General features: G+C 53.3%; 1 protein-coding gene across 6 annotated transcripts in view; it reads left to right on the top strand.

Moving 5' to 3' along the window:
• RAI2 (retinoic acid induced 2) overlaps positions 1–14,783 on the top strand; it is a 390,031-nt gene extending 375,248 nt beyond the window's left edge. For all 6 annotated transcript variants that reach the window (XM_055339129.1, XM_055339131.1, XM_055339132.1 and 3 more), the window contains one exon: positions 12,819–14,783. In XM_055339129.1, the coding sequence (XP_055195104.1) occupies positions 12,843–14,420 (1,578 nt within the window). In that variant the 5' untranslated portion in view covers positions 12,819–12,842 and the 3' untranslated portion in view covers positions 14,421–14,783. The remainder of the gene's footprint in view (positions 1–12,818) is intronic.
• The last annotated feature ends 1,060 nt before the right edge of the window (positions 14,784–15,843 follow it).

The following is a 15,843-nucleotide window of genomic DNA, read 5'->3' as shown; positions in this document are numbered from 1 at the left end:
AAACTCAGATAACTAGCCGGTTGGGTTCACGAAAACCCAACAGCCCTCCCCACACCGTCACCATCACCACTGGTGATAGAAAGTTGACACTGGCTGGGGCCCTGCAGTAGCGTGTTGTACGTGGGCATGTGGCCCTTGAGAGCTCCTGACTTCTGTATGGACACTTGGTAAGACAGAAACCAGAGTTTCAAGGGGTAGCCAGTTCTGCAGCAGGGCCCTGGACTAGGACATAATGGCAACTTTGGACACTGCCAAAATCTCAGTATCCGGGAAGCACATACTCCTGAGGTTCCGGCAAGTGAACAATACGTGTTTGCAGACTGAGTCTATAAAGAAATGAATAATTGACTCACATTCACTTCCTCTCTTAGTTCTGAGTGCTTAGAGGTAGAGGGCACATCCTACCCCCTTTTTGAACTTCAGATGCCTTTTAGTGGAGCCAGCAACCTTGGTCATAGTTGTAGGTTCCTGTTTCTACGGAGAGATTTCAAGATCAGAAGACCCCTTCCCATGATTGGTATCTGAAACCCCTAGATTAGAGTTTTATTTCTTTGTCTGTAACTTTGTCCACTGATTGGATTATCCTTACTATACCAATAAAGGAAACATAATCCTTGAACCTAGCAGTCATGGACCTCAGTGAGAATGACTTTATCGGCCTCTTTCTGGAAAACCCAGTTTTGATGGAGGAACCCAAATCTGACTGTCCAAGGAGCGGTGAGGGGTAGAAAAAAGAAGATCAGGTGTTTTTTCCTAGAGCTGACAGCCCAGCCGAGTCACAAGTGAATGTGCTTGGCGGCTTTAGAAGCATGGGACAAGGTTGTCCCAAAGTTGAGTCACCTTTCTTCTGTACCTTTAGCGCTGGTGATGAACAGTTTCTTACCTTTCCACGTCCTCATCCTATTGAGAAGCTCCAGCGCCACCTCTCCCTCCACCACGCTGCGCAGCGACTGAGCTGTGGCTCCTGGTGTCCCTTCATGGCCAGACGAGTGGCACTCGGTGGTCTTCTTCTGGCTTCCCCCATCTCTCTCTTGGTGTCTCCTCTCCTGCAGCCGAGTGACCGTCCTCTCGTTTGGACCTACACCTCCTTTGAATCAGTCTCTCCCCTTCTTTCCTTCAGTTCTCGCCCGATGATCTCAGAAAACCCCTCTACTTTCTCTGTCCCTCTTGTCCTTACCCTCTTCCTCTGCTCCTCCACCCCTACTTTGTTTTTGTTCCTCTGGCGAGTGAGGAAATGACCCGAATGCAGTCGATAAGCTGGGAGGAGAGCCGCGTGGGCCCTTGTGCCAAGGAGAAAGAAGCCTGTAGGACCTAAAGTGAAATGATGCTTCGTAGCCAATCAGCAGTAAATGCTCCTGAGTCCATATTCAAGATGCAGAAGGCTCTGGCCACCGCCTCTTTCCCTCCCAGCCTGTCAGCCTGAGTGACAACTAGATTTTTGTATTTTGTCGTTTGGCCATTGCCTTTCATTTCCAGTAGCGCCACAGTGTTGCTTTCTGTTTTCACTGCACCTGTTCAGTATTTCAGCTACGGTGGGGGCTAAGTGAATTTTTATGGAGACCTCACCGTCAGGTGTTAACATTAATTCTATGTCAAATGCCTTCCCAGGCCCTTGCAGCTGATTTAAAAATAAACCTTCAAACAGTCAGGGTTTTAACTTGGGAGCTTAATGTACAAACCCAATGGGACCGTTTGTAATGCTATTTAAGATGCTCAGAGGAAATATGAGCCGTGGATCTGACCATGATGACAGTAATACTGGTGACAAGGTGACAGCGAGGATGATGATGATGACAGCTTTGACTATGAGAATGATGATGAAGATGGGGTCAATGATGCTGACGATGATGGTGGTGGTGATGGCCATGCTTAGTGGCGTACTTTCCATGTGCCAAGCATGGTGCCAAGTACTCTACACGGACTGTTTCCTTCAGTCATTACAACCACCGCAGGTCTGTAATCCCCATTTTGCAGAGAGGGAAATTGAGGTTTTGAACTAACTTGCCCAAGGCCACACAGCTCGCAAAGCTAGGCAGAGCTGAAATTGGAACCTAGGCCTGTCTGAGTTCAATACTTGTGCTTCTGACCAGTCTCCTGGGAGGCCCAGCACCCAAGGTGAGGCTGGTACTTTTTCTATGCCAATAGTTGGTGAGGGGCTCACATGCATTAGGAGAAGGGAAAATCTGAACACCAGTCCTTTGACTTCTACAAATCTACGCCCCTTCCTTCCAGTGACCCCTCAAAGGGTCTATTTCTGGCACACTAGTCTCTGGAAAATGTCCTGCTAATGACACGGGATTATAAACAGTCCTTTTCCCAGAACAAAAATTTAACCTTTGTATCTCAATCTAATTAGAAGTATTTTCTCTTCCAGAGGCAGGTTTTTCCCCCTCTTTGTTCCATAGCTAAGAGGTTTCTTCATTGCCAAAAAAAAAAAAAAAAATCTCCAAACACCATAGCTTTTTAAGATGACAGCTGCTGGCTCAAGACCTTAGATGTGACCTGTGCTCCTGGATGAGCTGGCCCCACTCCGACAGCACCTGAGCATGTGTGGGGTTCTGTGTGTCCAGCTGAAGGTTGTGTGACCTCGACCAAATGCAGGGACACACACTCACTGACTCTCACAGCCCGCTGTCCAGGTGGTGTCCCCTGCCACCAACAGCACTTCTTCAGGACTTTTCTCCTCGTGATTGTGAGGTTCCCCAAGACTTGAGGAGGGCACTTCTGGCCTTGTAGTTTCTGGAAAATCAACATTTCTTCTCTACTTTAGAGAGGTCCTTGCCTTAACATCTCTTCCCACTGCTGTCTCGGGACTGGCGTTCTTCCTGTAGAGACTTCCTCCTTTCCCTTTGCAGGAAATGTCCTTGAGGGAGCCCCGATAGAAGCAGATAACCCTGGGAGAACACTGATTGGTGAATACTTTGGGAATGGAGCACGAGAGAAGGTGACAAGGCTGGGGAGAAAACAGTACCAAGGTAGAGAAATAGGAAATACATGCCCGGCACGCGGGAGGTGCTCAGATAGGTTTTGTGAGCATCCATAAATGAATGGAGGGGAACTTAGTTCCTAGCCTAGCCCTCGCCCAGTCCTGCATGGCCCAGGGGCTGCCATCTGCCCCTGTGGGCAGCCTATAATTGGGAGTCTGGAACGAGATGGTAAATGCAAAGACCTCTGACACTCTCCACCTGGGCAAGAAAGGAGGCCGGACACCCCGTGCCCTGCCTGGCCAGTCCCCCAGATCCCTCCTGTGCTCTAGGGGAACCCAGCAAAGGCCATCGACAGGAGACTGGGCCTGTGAGCTGTGGGCTCTAGTCGTGCAGTTTTCCCTGTGATCTTCAGATCTGTCCAGCTTTAGTATTTCCCTTTTCCACTGACTGTTTACCTGGCGATGGCCAGCCTTAACCTGAGACCCTGCCGAGAGCACAGAGTAGGTGTGTTTGGCACAGGGCAAATTGCCAGTGCTGTGATGTCTTCAGCCCGCAGACGCTGCCTCACTGTGGGCAACTGAGTCCTGGGAGAGACAAAGCACACTGGGACTGAAGCTGAGAAAGGCTTCCTACCTTCCCCCTTCCCCTCAGTCTTCGCTTCTTCCCTGGCCTGGTTTACAGGTGAACTGGAGGGACGCCTGGGTGGCTCAGTCGGCTAAGCATCCGACTCTTGATTTCGGCTCAGGTCATGGTCTCTGAGTCTTGGGATTGAGCTCCTGAGCGGGGAGTCTGCTTCTCACCCTCCCCCCACCCCGCCCCTCCTCTTGCTTGCACGCTCACGCACTCCCTCAATGAATAAATAAATGAATCTTTAAAAAAAGATAAACTGGAACTTCACCATTCGTGGTCCCTCCCCACAGGCTGCACCCCGCATCCCCCCCCCCCCCCGGAGGCTTTGCAGTTGGGAGGATGGGGAGTGAGTCTTCTCAGTGGTCCTGGGAGTGGCCCAGAAAGACCTACCCCCACTCCTTTGTGCACTTCCCTTCTTTTCACTTCTCTTTCACACTTCCCCATCTCCCATGGCCCTGCAGCAATTCCCAGGAGGCCAAGTTTGACTCCTTCCTAGCAGACACCACTCATTCACAGGAGGCCCGAGTAAACTTTCCTCCCCACTATGAAAGCAGGGCAGTACCCCATGTCATAATAGAGGAAACTGAGTCCCAGGGACATAAAATGACTTCCCCACAGTCATGAAAAGCTCTGTGTCTTCTTTTTTTTAAAAGATTTTTATTTATTCATGAGAGAGAAAGAGAGAGAGAGAGGCAGAGACACAGGCAGAGGGAGAAGCAGGCTCCACGCAAGGAGCCTGATGTAGGACTTGATCTGGGGCCTGCAGGACCACGCCCTGAGCCAAAGGCAGATGCTTAACCACTGAGCCACTGAGCCACCCTTCTTTTTTTTTTTTTTAAGATTGTATTTGAGAGAGAGAGGACAAGCCGGGGGTAAGGGGCAGAGGGAGAGGAAGAAGCAGACTCCTCACTAAGCAGAGAGACCAATGTGGGGCTTGATCCTGGGATGCCAAGATCATGACCCGAGCCAAAGGCAGACGGATGCTTAACCAGCTGAGCCGCCCAGATACCCCTGTGTGTCTGTGTCTTGAATCTCATCTGTTCTATTTCAATCACTTGTCTTTTAGGTATCATGGACTCAGGAGTTTATTTCATCTTTTTATTTAGCTCCTTACCCATCAAACGATACTTGACATTTTGATGGTTGAATCAGACCATCCCACGGACTTCGGTGTTCAGTGCTGGTTATGTTGGAGAGGTAGCAAGGGACTTCTTTGACTCAAGTGAACTTTGAAACCAAAGCAGTGGGTGAAGGGCTGTGCTTTTGGAAGAGCACAGAACTGGGAGTAGATGCGCTCTACAACCTCTGAGCCTCACTCATCCTCTGAACCTCAGCTTCCTGCTTGGCACAACGGAGAGGTGAACTGGGCCAGTGACCCCAAGACTTGTTCAGGCAGGGGGACCTGGAAGTTTCACTGGGCCTCGATAACATCATCATCTCTCCTGCTGAGTTGCAACATTTTCATTCTTGCGCTCCTATCAGAAAAAAAATTGCACACTTCCCCAACACATGCACACACACACACAATTATACGTCTTCCTGTATTTTTTTATTATGTATGCTATAAAATAGGAAAATGGGAATAAAAAGGATGAGAGGGCAAAATGAGCATAAATGAGCTTTATGGTAACCTCCCCTTGTTCCCAGGAAGACCTCGAAGTCCTCTGGTGTCCATAATGCTCGGGGCCCTGCTCGCTCCTCCTGACTCACCACCTCCACCATGTTTCACCAGCATCACATCAGAGCTGAGATATGCAGTCTGTACCCTGCAGAACTTCCCAGGGCCACTGGCCATCTCACTGAAGGAGAGACTCAGTCCTGAACCACGAGGCCACCACGGTTTCTATAAATGGGGTAATGTGTCGGGGAACTCATTTCCAAAGCTCACCTGGGTGGTCGTATTTCTTTTGGAGGGCTGTGTCTGTCTCTGGATATAAAAGGCAGTCAGCTGTAAGGCAGGCAACAATTTTGTGTATTCTCCGTATTTTCACTAATTTGAGAACGCATTCATGGGGTAATTATGTTCACAGCACCAGCAGAACGGCTCTGTGCTGGTGTTTAAAGCTCAGAAAACGGAATCACTGGGGCAAGTAAGTAACAATTATTACACCCTGTGGGGAGAGCAAAACCATGTTTTACCCAGCTGGAATGACTTCTTAGATACCGAGTGCAGATCGGGTCCTGACTGGTGAGATCATCCACGTTGTATTAAAGGACAAAGATGCATTGCTCACGTGACTCCTCGTAAGTGGCAGGTGATTTTTATACAGAATTAAGGCAGTCATCCAGGGTGTAGTCGAAGTACTGGATCAAAAGCAGAAAATCAACTCAGGGGGCACCTGGGTGGCTCAGCGGTTGAGCACCTGCCTTCAGCCCAGGGTGTGATCCTGGGGTCCCGGGATCGAGTCCCAGTCGGGCTCCCTGCATGGAGCCTGCTTCTCCCTCTGCCTGTGTCTCTGTCTCTCTCTGTGTGTGTGTCTCTCATGAATAAATAAATAAATAAAATCTTTTTTTAAAAACCAGAAAATCGGGCAGCCCGGGTCGCTCAGTGGTTGAGCACCTGCCTTCAGTCCAGGGCATGATCCTGGAGACCCAGGTTCAAGTCCCATGTTGGGCTCCCAGCATAGAGCCTGCTTCTCCCTCTGCCTGTGTCTCTGCCCCCCTCTCTCTCTCTGTGTCTCCATGAATAAATAAATAAATAAATAAATAAATCTTAAAAAAATAAATTATATATATATATATATATATATATATAAACAGAAAATCGACTCAGAATAGAGAGTGCTCGGTGAGGCAGGATTCTTAGTAGAGGTCTCTGCGAAGTCAGACGTGTCACCTTTTCCCACGGGCAGAGGAACTCGGGGAGATGCCGTGAGAGCTGGGGAGAAGTTGAGGGAGCCTGGGAAGATGCTTTTATTCTTTTCTGTGAAGCATGAATCCAGATCAGTCACTCAGAAGGTTGGCCGGCGGCTGCCTCGTCCTCTGGCCTCTAGCTTAAGAGTTCCCAACCTGGCTGCACATTAGAATCACCCAGGGAAACTTGTAAAACCCCAGTGCCCCAGTTGTGCCCCGGACCGATTAAATCAGAGTCTGGGGGGAGGGAGAGACCCAGACATCAGTAGTTTTTAAAAGCTCCCAAGAGATTCTAATGTGCAGCCAAGTTTGAGAACCAGCGCTAAGCCAGAACTTGTCAGACTTTAACGGAACGTGTGCGCACACAAACCCCCCGGGGGCAGCCTGTTAAGGTGCAGATTCTGATTCAGGAGGCCTGGGGTGGGGCCCAAGAGCCTGCATTCGTAGCAAGCTCCCAGGAGATGCTGCTGCAGCTGCTTCAAGGACCCCACTGTGAGCAACGAGGACAGAGACGATCCAATTTTGACCCCAAATAATTGACAGCTGCCTACAGGCTCCCTACAAATCAAAGCTCTCACAGTTAGAAAACATGTATCTTCAGACAATTATCAAGGTATATTTTTGAAATGAATGTTTTAGAGGAAGAAGTTGATCCGGATAGAAAAATCTCATTGGGGCTTGTTTCGGCGGGAGAGGAGAGCAGGTCACATCTGCCTGCTGTTGGGGCCGAAGGGGGGCTGTTCAGGAGCAGGGCCTGGGGGCAGTTGGCCCAGCCAGCCCAGGGGCACTAAGATCACTTCCCCTGAGGCTGGGCTGGCCCTCCGGGGCCACAGACGGTGTCCCTGGCTGGGGTTGCCCCCTGGAATAAGCTCTGCTCCCCAGAGCCTGGGCCCGGCCGGAGAGTGCTTGCTGGGGGGCACTGGGCTCTGCACACCAGGGCCCTGCGATCATCTTGGTAGCTGTCTGCGGTGAAAATGCTCTAACCTCACAAAATAACAGTACGCCCTCCCTGGAAGACGATCTGGGCCTCTGAGAGGGACTCCTGGCACGCTCCGGGGCTTTTTCCAAATTCCCTGCTCAGAGAGCCCACTGTACGCGAGTTGGTCTTGGGGACTCAGTTGGGGCAGGGTGGAGTAGAGCTGGTGCAGCAGGCTCCTCAGGGGGCTTCACTGGGGCCCTGGCAGAGGGCATTGGGGTGAGGGCATTGGGATGTCTGGGAGTGTGATTGTGTGTGTGAGAGAGCAAGGGAGGGACAGGGAGAGAGGGAGACGGAGACACTGACTTAGTGATAAATGCCCATAATGAGGAAATAGAAGGACTCTAGGACCTGGAGGCTAGTCTCCATTATCTGAGTGTTTGAGTGTTTTTTGCTTTTTATATTAAGCCATAAATGAATCCTCATTATAAAAATGTCAGTCTGTAAGGAGGCCCGGAGGGTGACGCGAGTGCTCTGTGCAGCCGTCTGGAAGCGGGAAGCCTGGGAGGCAGGCATGGCTGGCAGCTGCACCTGGTGGGGCGCACATGGGGGGTGGGTCCCTAACTGGCTGCCCCGGAGAAGGCCCCAGGTCGGCTCCCTCCCGCATGGACCTCCGGCTGACGCAAACAGCACACAGGCAGCTTCACTTTGGCTTTCTTTCCCCGGGGGTGCCAGATGAACCCCGGGACCCAGGGAGGATCTGCTCTTCCCTCTGCTTGTGCTATCTCTCTTTCAAGTAAATAAATAAAATCTTAAAAAAAAAAGTACCTAAGTCATCAGCTTATTATGTAAATGAGTTAATACATGTAAACTGCTTAGAAAAACAGCTGGCATGTAGCTGTTGTTACCATTTTATTCTCCGAGGCTTGCTGCTGGCTGCTGAAGGTGGGTAGCTGTCCTGTGACCCCCCATGGTGCCCACGGGGCCTGACCCTTTGCTTTTGTCACAGGGAGAGCACGGTGACTTTTATAATAACTGGCCTTGGGCCGGTTTTGGTCAGACTTTCTGGGTCGCAGTGTCCTCATCTGTAAAAAGGGTCAGGAAGAGTCTGGAGATGTGAGCCTGAACGCCCCTGCCAGCCTGGCCATGCCACGTTTCTATAAATGGTGAGCCTGCGACCAGAGGCTGGGCAGGAGGAACCGGACTCAGGAAGGCCTAGATGCGCAGTCATGCACCCCTTCCCTCAGAAAGTGTTTCCTGGGCACCTACTATTCACCAGATACAGAGAGAAAGATGAGGCAGTCCCTCGCTCCTGAAGAAACGAGTGACTAGGCAATCCCAGAATGAGGCGGGAGCTCAGGGCCAGACAAGCGCAAGTTGGGGTGCCATAGGAGCTCAGTGAGGTGGCGGTGAGATCTCAGGGGCTGAGACCCTGAACTCTGATGGATGAGCAGGAGTTGGCTGGGTGGGTGAGGGCAGAGGCCCAAGAGGCCTCCAGGCTGAGGCACAGATCCTAGGGGGAGCCTGCCTCTGGTATACTTAGGTGATAGCTAAGGTGAGGGGTTCAGATAACAATTCTGTGACCCCACAGGTCTCTGAACCTGACTATTGCCCCAGACAGCCTCTCCTCACCTCATTTGTCCTGGGCCCTGAGGCCTTTCCCCAGACTCTCCATCTGGGGGGCGTGTGGCCTCTACTGGAGTAGACCCCAACCTTCCAGCTCCAGCAGCTGCCCAGGGGCCAAGAGATTGAGTGACCCACAGGTCCCAACTCCCCACTTCCCATCCGGCCACACTGTAATGGCCGACCCCTGGCCATCCCCCACCTCCCCCCCTACCCCTGGCCCATGATGGTGTAGGCAGGACAGATGGATGACCTCATTTAAACCCATTTGCAAAAGATGTTCTGAAAAACCTGAACAAAATATTCCGTCATCTCTGAAGACATCATGCCCCTCCACTTGAATGTTAGTTGGTGGCTCCTGTGATTCCTCATGATTTGAAGAGGTCCCTAGCACGCCCACCTCCCCATGCTACCCAGCAGGGAGGACACCTTCTCTCTTGTCAGCTTGCTTCTCACTCATCCTGGGGTCGGGAGGCTAGAGACTAGCCCTTTGAACCCTCATCTTATGAGCTGGTTGTTACTCACAGAGCATCGCCAGGGCTCCCAGCAGCTGACCCAGTGGTGGGGCACCCACTGGCAGGATGAACGAAGGGGAAGAGGAGCAGAGAGAAAGACTAGAGACTTTCTGGGAGGCAGGAGGGTGCATGCTGAAGGCAGGGCTACTGTGTGTTTTGCTAGCGTAGCCAAATACAAGCCTCATCTCCACGAGCCCAGTAGCTCTCTAGGGAAGGAACTGGGGTCTGGGGGTGCTCACAGGGCCTACTTTGGCTGAGTAATCAGGCAGGCCCAAAGGTGTCATGTGGAAGGAGGTGAAGTGAGGTTAGGCCCAAGCTTCCTTTCCCCTTTGCCCCAGCCCTGCTTCCAGAGATTTGAGTCCCCAGCAGGAGATCTCAACGCCTCCCTGTAACTCCTAGGTTCTGAGGTGCCCTCCCGCCCACATGGCATCTGTCCCAGGAAGGCTGAGGCGTAGAGGATGCCGGCCTTCTTGCCCTCCAGTAACATGGCTTTGGGCTGCGTTCCCCAAAGATGGGAACTCTGGTGACCCTTCAGCTCCTTCCCCTGCGCGGGACACAGGAGGGCCCTGGTGGACAAAAGAGAATAAGCAAATAGTTCAGTGATTTTCTGGAAAGGACCTGGCCACCACTTTGAGGAAATCTTAGGCTCGAGTGCTGTATTTACACAGCTCTGCAGGCACATGCACTTGAGGTTGAAGGCTCTAGAGGACCGTCCTTGCCAAGAAACCCAATACACGAAGGAGTGTGGCCCTCACAGCTCCCACTGGCAGAAGAAGCCAGGGATCTAATCCCAGCCTTAGTGTCCCTTATGGTCATCATCTAACATTCCTAGGGAATCAGTTTCCTCATCAGTAAAATGGGCATAATTCTAGGACCCCTCTCATAGTGTTCTGAGGGTTAAATGAAGTAATGCATGGAAAGTTCTCAGCATTCTTGGCAGAGACCTAGCACGTATCAAATGCCCAGTGAGTTTTGGCTCCAGCCATCTGTGAAAGGAGCAGGGGCCCTCTGTCCTGGCAAGGTCCCCTCCTCACACTCTGAACAGGAAGGTTCTGGGGGAATAGGGCGCATAGAACTGGAGCCAGGTGGGGAGAGGAGTGAGGTTTCGTGGGAAGAGGTGAGCGCTAGCACCCGAACTGAAGATGTGTGCCAGGAGCAGGGGGAAGAAGCATCGAGAAGTCGGCTTTCTCTGTGTGGGAGGGGACGGGGGTGCGTGAAGGAGACAGAGACGGAGGGAGGCCGTCTCGTTGGGAAGGGCAGGTAGGTGCAGCTGTTACAAGAAAGCAGCCTTACAGCTGGGTAATCCTAAACTCACAGGAAGCCCGGAGATGGCACAGAGCATGTCTTGACGTCTCCCAGTGAGTTGCCTCAAAGGCCACCAGAAGCCACCTCAGATGGGTGGCCATGGGTGTCTTCTCTCACTGCTGCTGTCCTCGCCCTCACCGGCCCCATCCCAGCTTCCCTGTAACCTTTTCCCACCCCTCCCTGGGAGTTCGGGTCACTGTCTCCTGCCTCCTTGATGCCTTCTCTCTCGTGCCAGCAGATCTCTCGCTCAGAGACGTGCGCCCCACTGGCCTCTGGTGTGCCCTAAAGCAGGAACCTTGTGGGACTGGCTCCTGCTGGCATCCCCAGCCGCCAGCAAAGCGCTCGTGTGCAGTAGGCATTGAGCACATGGAGTGGTTGCACGAGTGAATGAATGCGTGCATGCGTGCATCCGGGAATGGGGGAGCCAGTGGTGCGTTGGAGGCATGACACTTTGTGGTCTAAGTCAGGCGGCATGCCTCGCCGGGAAAAGTAGGCCCCTTCGGTTGGGGGCAAGCCCCCTCAGCTTCCCCGGGGTGGGCTGCCTCCCTACCCTGCCCTAAAGGTATCGGCCAGCCCGCTGGGTCACCTCCTGGTGTCCAGAGGACCCCCCGCGTCTAGGGAGTCAGGCTCTGGAGCCCTCCCTCAGAGGCACCAGGGCTCCCTCTGCTGAGGGGCGTCCCCCACAAAGTTGTTTACAAGCATCCTTCCCGGGGCCCTCGCCTCCTCCTGCTTCAGAGAAATTCCTTGTTCTGTGCACTTGACACATTTTGATGGTCTGGAAATACCACACAGTTGTTCATTTGTTAACACGGCCTTCCCGTAGTGAGGCCTACTGTGTTTCTTTGCACCCTCGCGGGCTGCTGGGCTGCCTCTCCTCCTCGTGGTGGAGGTTGTGTCGGTATTTGGGGGTGACCAGAGGAGGACGCGAGGTGACCCCGGGACTAGAGTCCAGACGGCTCCAACAGGTGAGGTCAAGAATCTGAGTTGCCCAAGGCCTGCCTGGCGAGCCTGAGGATTATTGAATTATTATTGAGCCCAACCAGACTCCAGGGCTGCACAGATCCCCGAGTTAGACATGGTGCCTGCCTTCTCCATGGCAACCAGGCTAAATATGGACGCGTTTCCATGGAGAGCCATCTCGCAGTTGCAGCCCTGCTTCCTCCAGGAAGCACCCGCACTGCGTTCCTTCGGCCTCTCAGGAGGCGGCCAGAGGTGCCCGGGACGTTTGTTTCCAGCAAGTCTTCCATCTCCCCGGCCCTAGAACAGCAGCATCCCCGCTTGACCAGCTAGAAGTTAGGAGAGGTCCCGGGTCACAGACATGAGCTGACTGCGGAAAGCGCCCCCGGGCCCGATGAGCACTCATGCCGTTGGCCCACGTCCACGTCCACCCGGCTCCGCGGAGTGGCTTCTCCGTTATGGGGGGGACAGGGGATGGCACCGGTCGGAGGGAGTCCGTGGCACAGCTGCCACGATCCCTGTGGAAATGCACCGCCGTCCTTTTCATCAAGCCTCCTGGGGAGGAAGCATTGCTACAGAGAGTCTTTAAGATGCTTTCCGTAAGCCGGGTGGCCCTCTTCGGTTCTCTTAGAACGTTCTAACGTGACAGGATTTTATTTTGTTCTCGAAGTGAAGTAAGTCTTCGCTGCCCATCTGCGTGTGGACGAGTCAAATCTGCACACATCTTGACCGTCCAGTAGAGCACCGTGGGACGGAACTTTGTGTTTGGCGAAAGCTAAACATATAAGCCGAGTATTAGGCTTAAAAATACTCTGTTTAACCTCTCTTGGCTGTTTAGTCATTACATCATCTGTGTTTATAGCTTAATCGTCTGTTAAATTGGGCCTCTCCGCGCACAGCTGATCATTTGGGTGTGTTTGTATATATTAGGAAATATCTATAACATGTATGTATACAGAGAGAGATGGGTGTGCTCCCCGGTTCACTAAGTTACGGAAACTTTTAAGAGACGCAGAGAGAGCGAGCACTTCGGAGGGGAGGGTCATAAATAGTCTCTGCCGGAAGATTCACGTTGTGCGTTCCATGTTGCAGGCCCGGTGGCATCAGAGCCGAGTGATGGATGACCTGCGGTCCCAGAACCTCTCCATGGACATGACCGACTCCTCTCCAGCCTTGGCCAATAACAGACTGGAGAATGGCATGGCCCAGCTGATCACCACTGAAGCCTGGAACATCAACTCCACTGACCTGGTAAAGAAGGCCCTGGTGACCGTGCCGGCCCCGTCCATCCTGAACCCCCCGGCAGAGTCTCAGAGCGGCGTGGCTCTGAAGGTGGCGGCCACCGTGCTGCAACCCCTGTGCCTCGGGGAGAGCCCGGTGGTGATGCCCATTCACATGCAGGTGGAGGGAAGCTCGGCGCCCGAGCTCAACCCAAATGGCAATGCCACCTATGTCATGACCACGCAGGGCCCCGTGCAGCTGCCCGTGGTGCTGGAGCAGCACGTCTTCCAGCACCTCAACTCCCCTCTGGTCCTGCCGCAGGAGGCCCCGTGCTCCTCCAGTGCCATCCACAACAACCTGTTCCAGGGAGCCGAGGACCCCGAGGCCCCACCCCAGCTCCTGGACCTGCGGATCCCCAGCCAGCCGCAGGAGCCCACGTTGCCATTTGAAGCCGTGCTCCAGAATTTGTTCCCCTCACAGGGTGCTCTCGGCCCCCCACCCTGTCAGCCTCCTCCTGGATACACCCCGGTGCCCCCCCAGCCCTTTAACTCCCCGCTGTCCCCCCTGGTGCCCCCGGCCACCCTCTTGGTGCCCTACCCTGTGATCGTGCCCTTGCCCGTGCCGGTCCCCATCCCCATCCCCATCCCGGTGCCTCAGAGTCCTGAATCCAAGCTCGGCTCCAGTTTCCCCAAGCCACCGTCTTCCTTTGGCCTGCACCCCTTTAAAGGCGGCCAGCCCCCCCTGGAGAAGGAGGAACTGAAGCCCTTCGATCTCCTCCAACCGAGGGAGTACTTCCAGCTGAGCCGCCACACAGTCATCAAGATGGGCAGTGAGAACGAGGCCCTGGATCTGTCCATGAAGTCGGTGCCCTGGCTGAAGGCTGGCCAAGCCAGTCCCCCCGTCTGCCAGGAAGATGCGGCCCTAGACCTGTCGCTGGCGGCCCACCGAAAATCTGAGCCTCCCGTGGAGACCCTGTTCGACGGCAGCGGGTCAGTGGACCGCCCGGCTCACGGGGCGCTGGAGAAACTTCCCGGGGGCGGGGACGCGCCCTTTGCCCCTGCCACGGCCCCCGGGGCCTCGGCCACGGAGAGCCACGTGGGGGGCAGCAACCCCACCCAGCCGCCCGGCCAGCCCGGCGGGGACGTCAAGGCCGAAAATCACCCTGACGTGGTGAGCGAGTCCCAGGCGGCCAAGGTGATCGTCTCGGTGGAAGACGCCGTGCCCACCGTCTTCTGCGGCAAGATCAAGGGCCTCTCGGGGGTGTCCACCAAAAACTTCTCCTTCAAAAGAGAAGACTCCGTGCTTCAGGGCTACGACATCAACAGCCAAGGAGAAGAGCCCGTGGGCAGCACGGAGCCCCTTAGGAAACCCGTCAAAAACCGGAGCATAAAGTTAAAGAAAGTGAACTCCCAGGAAATACACATGCTCCCGATCAAAAAACAACGGCTGGCCACCTTTTTTCCAAGAAAGTAAATAATGGCTTTTTAAAATTTTTATGATTATAATATGGGGAAAGGTGCATTGGTTTTATAAAAAGGCATTTAAGACAAATTATCTTTGTTAATTATTTGGGGGAGTAGTTGGGAAGCGGGAAGGCGAATTGGCTCTAGAGGCCCTGTAAGCTAGGATCGTTTTCTTTTTTAATTTTTGACTTTTCACAAATGAGTAAATAAGAGCAACCTATTTTTCAAGCAGATTGCACATTTTTTGCAGCTTTAATGGAATATTGGGTGAATCAGAGGGGTAAAAAAAAAAGCTATTTTCATTGCCACAAAGTGCTTTGATGATGTAATACCTAATAAAGGGTAGGATGAATATTTCACAATAAATGTTTGTTTGCACTAATTGGTTGCAGCATTCTATCATTTTTTAAATTTGCATTCCTTAACTGGTGTGGTTTGGCCAAAACTGTTGCTTGTAAAGCACTGCAAGTTCTCCGTGTTTTGAGACCTTAAGCTCTTCGGGCGCATCAGGCAGAGAAGGATTATATTGGCCTCTGCCCCCATAAAAGGAAGACTTGGAATATGTATGGCCTGGAGCAAGTCACTTCCCCCTCTAATCCTTGCTTTCTTCATTCGTAAAAATGTGGCACAGAGAAGGGGTGGGGAGGTGAGTTGCCAGTCCCCGAGGCCCCCTCCGGGTCGCCGTAGACCCTGGGTGTGGAGAATTCTGTGTCTGAGCCTGCTGTAGACTAAAACAGACAAATGTGTCTAAAAGGAAAATTTACCTGCTTCCTCCCCACCCCCTCCCAGAATTTAGCTGCAAAGGACCTTCTTTTCAAAGGCAGTAAGAGCATTGGTCTGAATGACTGAAGGGCTTGCAACTCAAAGGTGTTACTGAAGACCGCTCGCGACCAGAGGTAAGTCCTTTGCCGGTGGAGCAGGAGATGTCTCCTGGATGTTCCTGGCCTGGGGTAGAGAGAGTTGGGAGTGGGGCCGGGAAGGGAAGAGAAAGTCTTTGTTCCTTGTCAGTGCAGCCCAGTGCTTCTCAACTGGGGTGATGGTGCCTCCCCAGGGGACATCTGGCAATGCCTGGAGACACATTTGGTTGTCACAGGCAGCGGAGGGGAGCAGGGAGGGGATGCTACTGGCATCTGGTGGGTAGACACCCGGGACTTCGCTAAACATCCCACAGGCATTCCCCCCCAACACACCCCTGCCCCCCCCCCCCCGCTGCAGCGGGTGATCCAGCCCGAGCGCCAGTGGTGCCAGGCCGAGAACCCGGGGCTCAGCAGTTTCTCGTTGGGCGGAAGCGAGGCATCCGGCAGAAGGGAACAGCACGGAGCCACCCACTCAAATCAGGAACCGTGAGGGCACAGTGAAAATAGAGCTGCTAGGTGGCCCGTCACACTCGTGTCTGAAACCGTGCTGGCGAGAGACTGACTACGGCAGGCCCG

The sequence above is a fragment of the Nyctereutes procyonoides genome, unplaced genomic scaffold (assembly GCF_905146905.1).
Source record: "Nyctereutes procyonoides isolate TBG_1078 unplaced genomic scaffold, NYPRO_anot_genome, whole genome shotgun sequence".
Classification (NCBI taxonomy): domain Eukaryota; kingdom Metazoa; phylum Chordata; class Mammalia; order Carnivora; family Canidae; genus Nyctereutes; species Nyctereutes procyonoides.
This window is presented reverse-complemented; position numbering and strand designations above follow the sequence as displayed.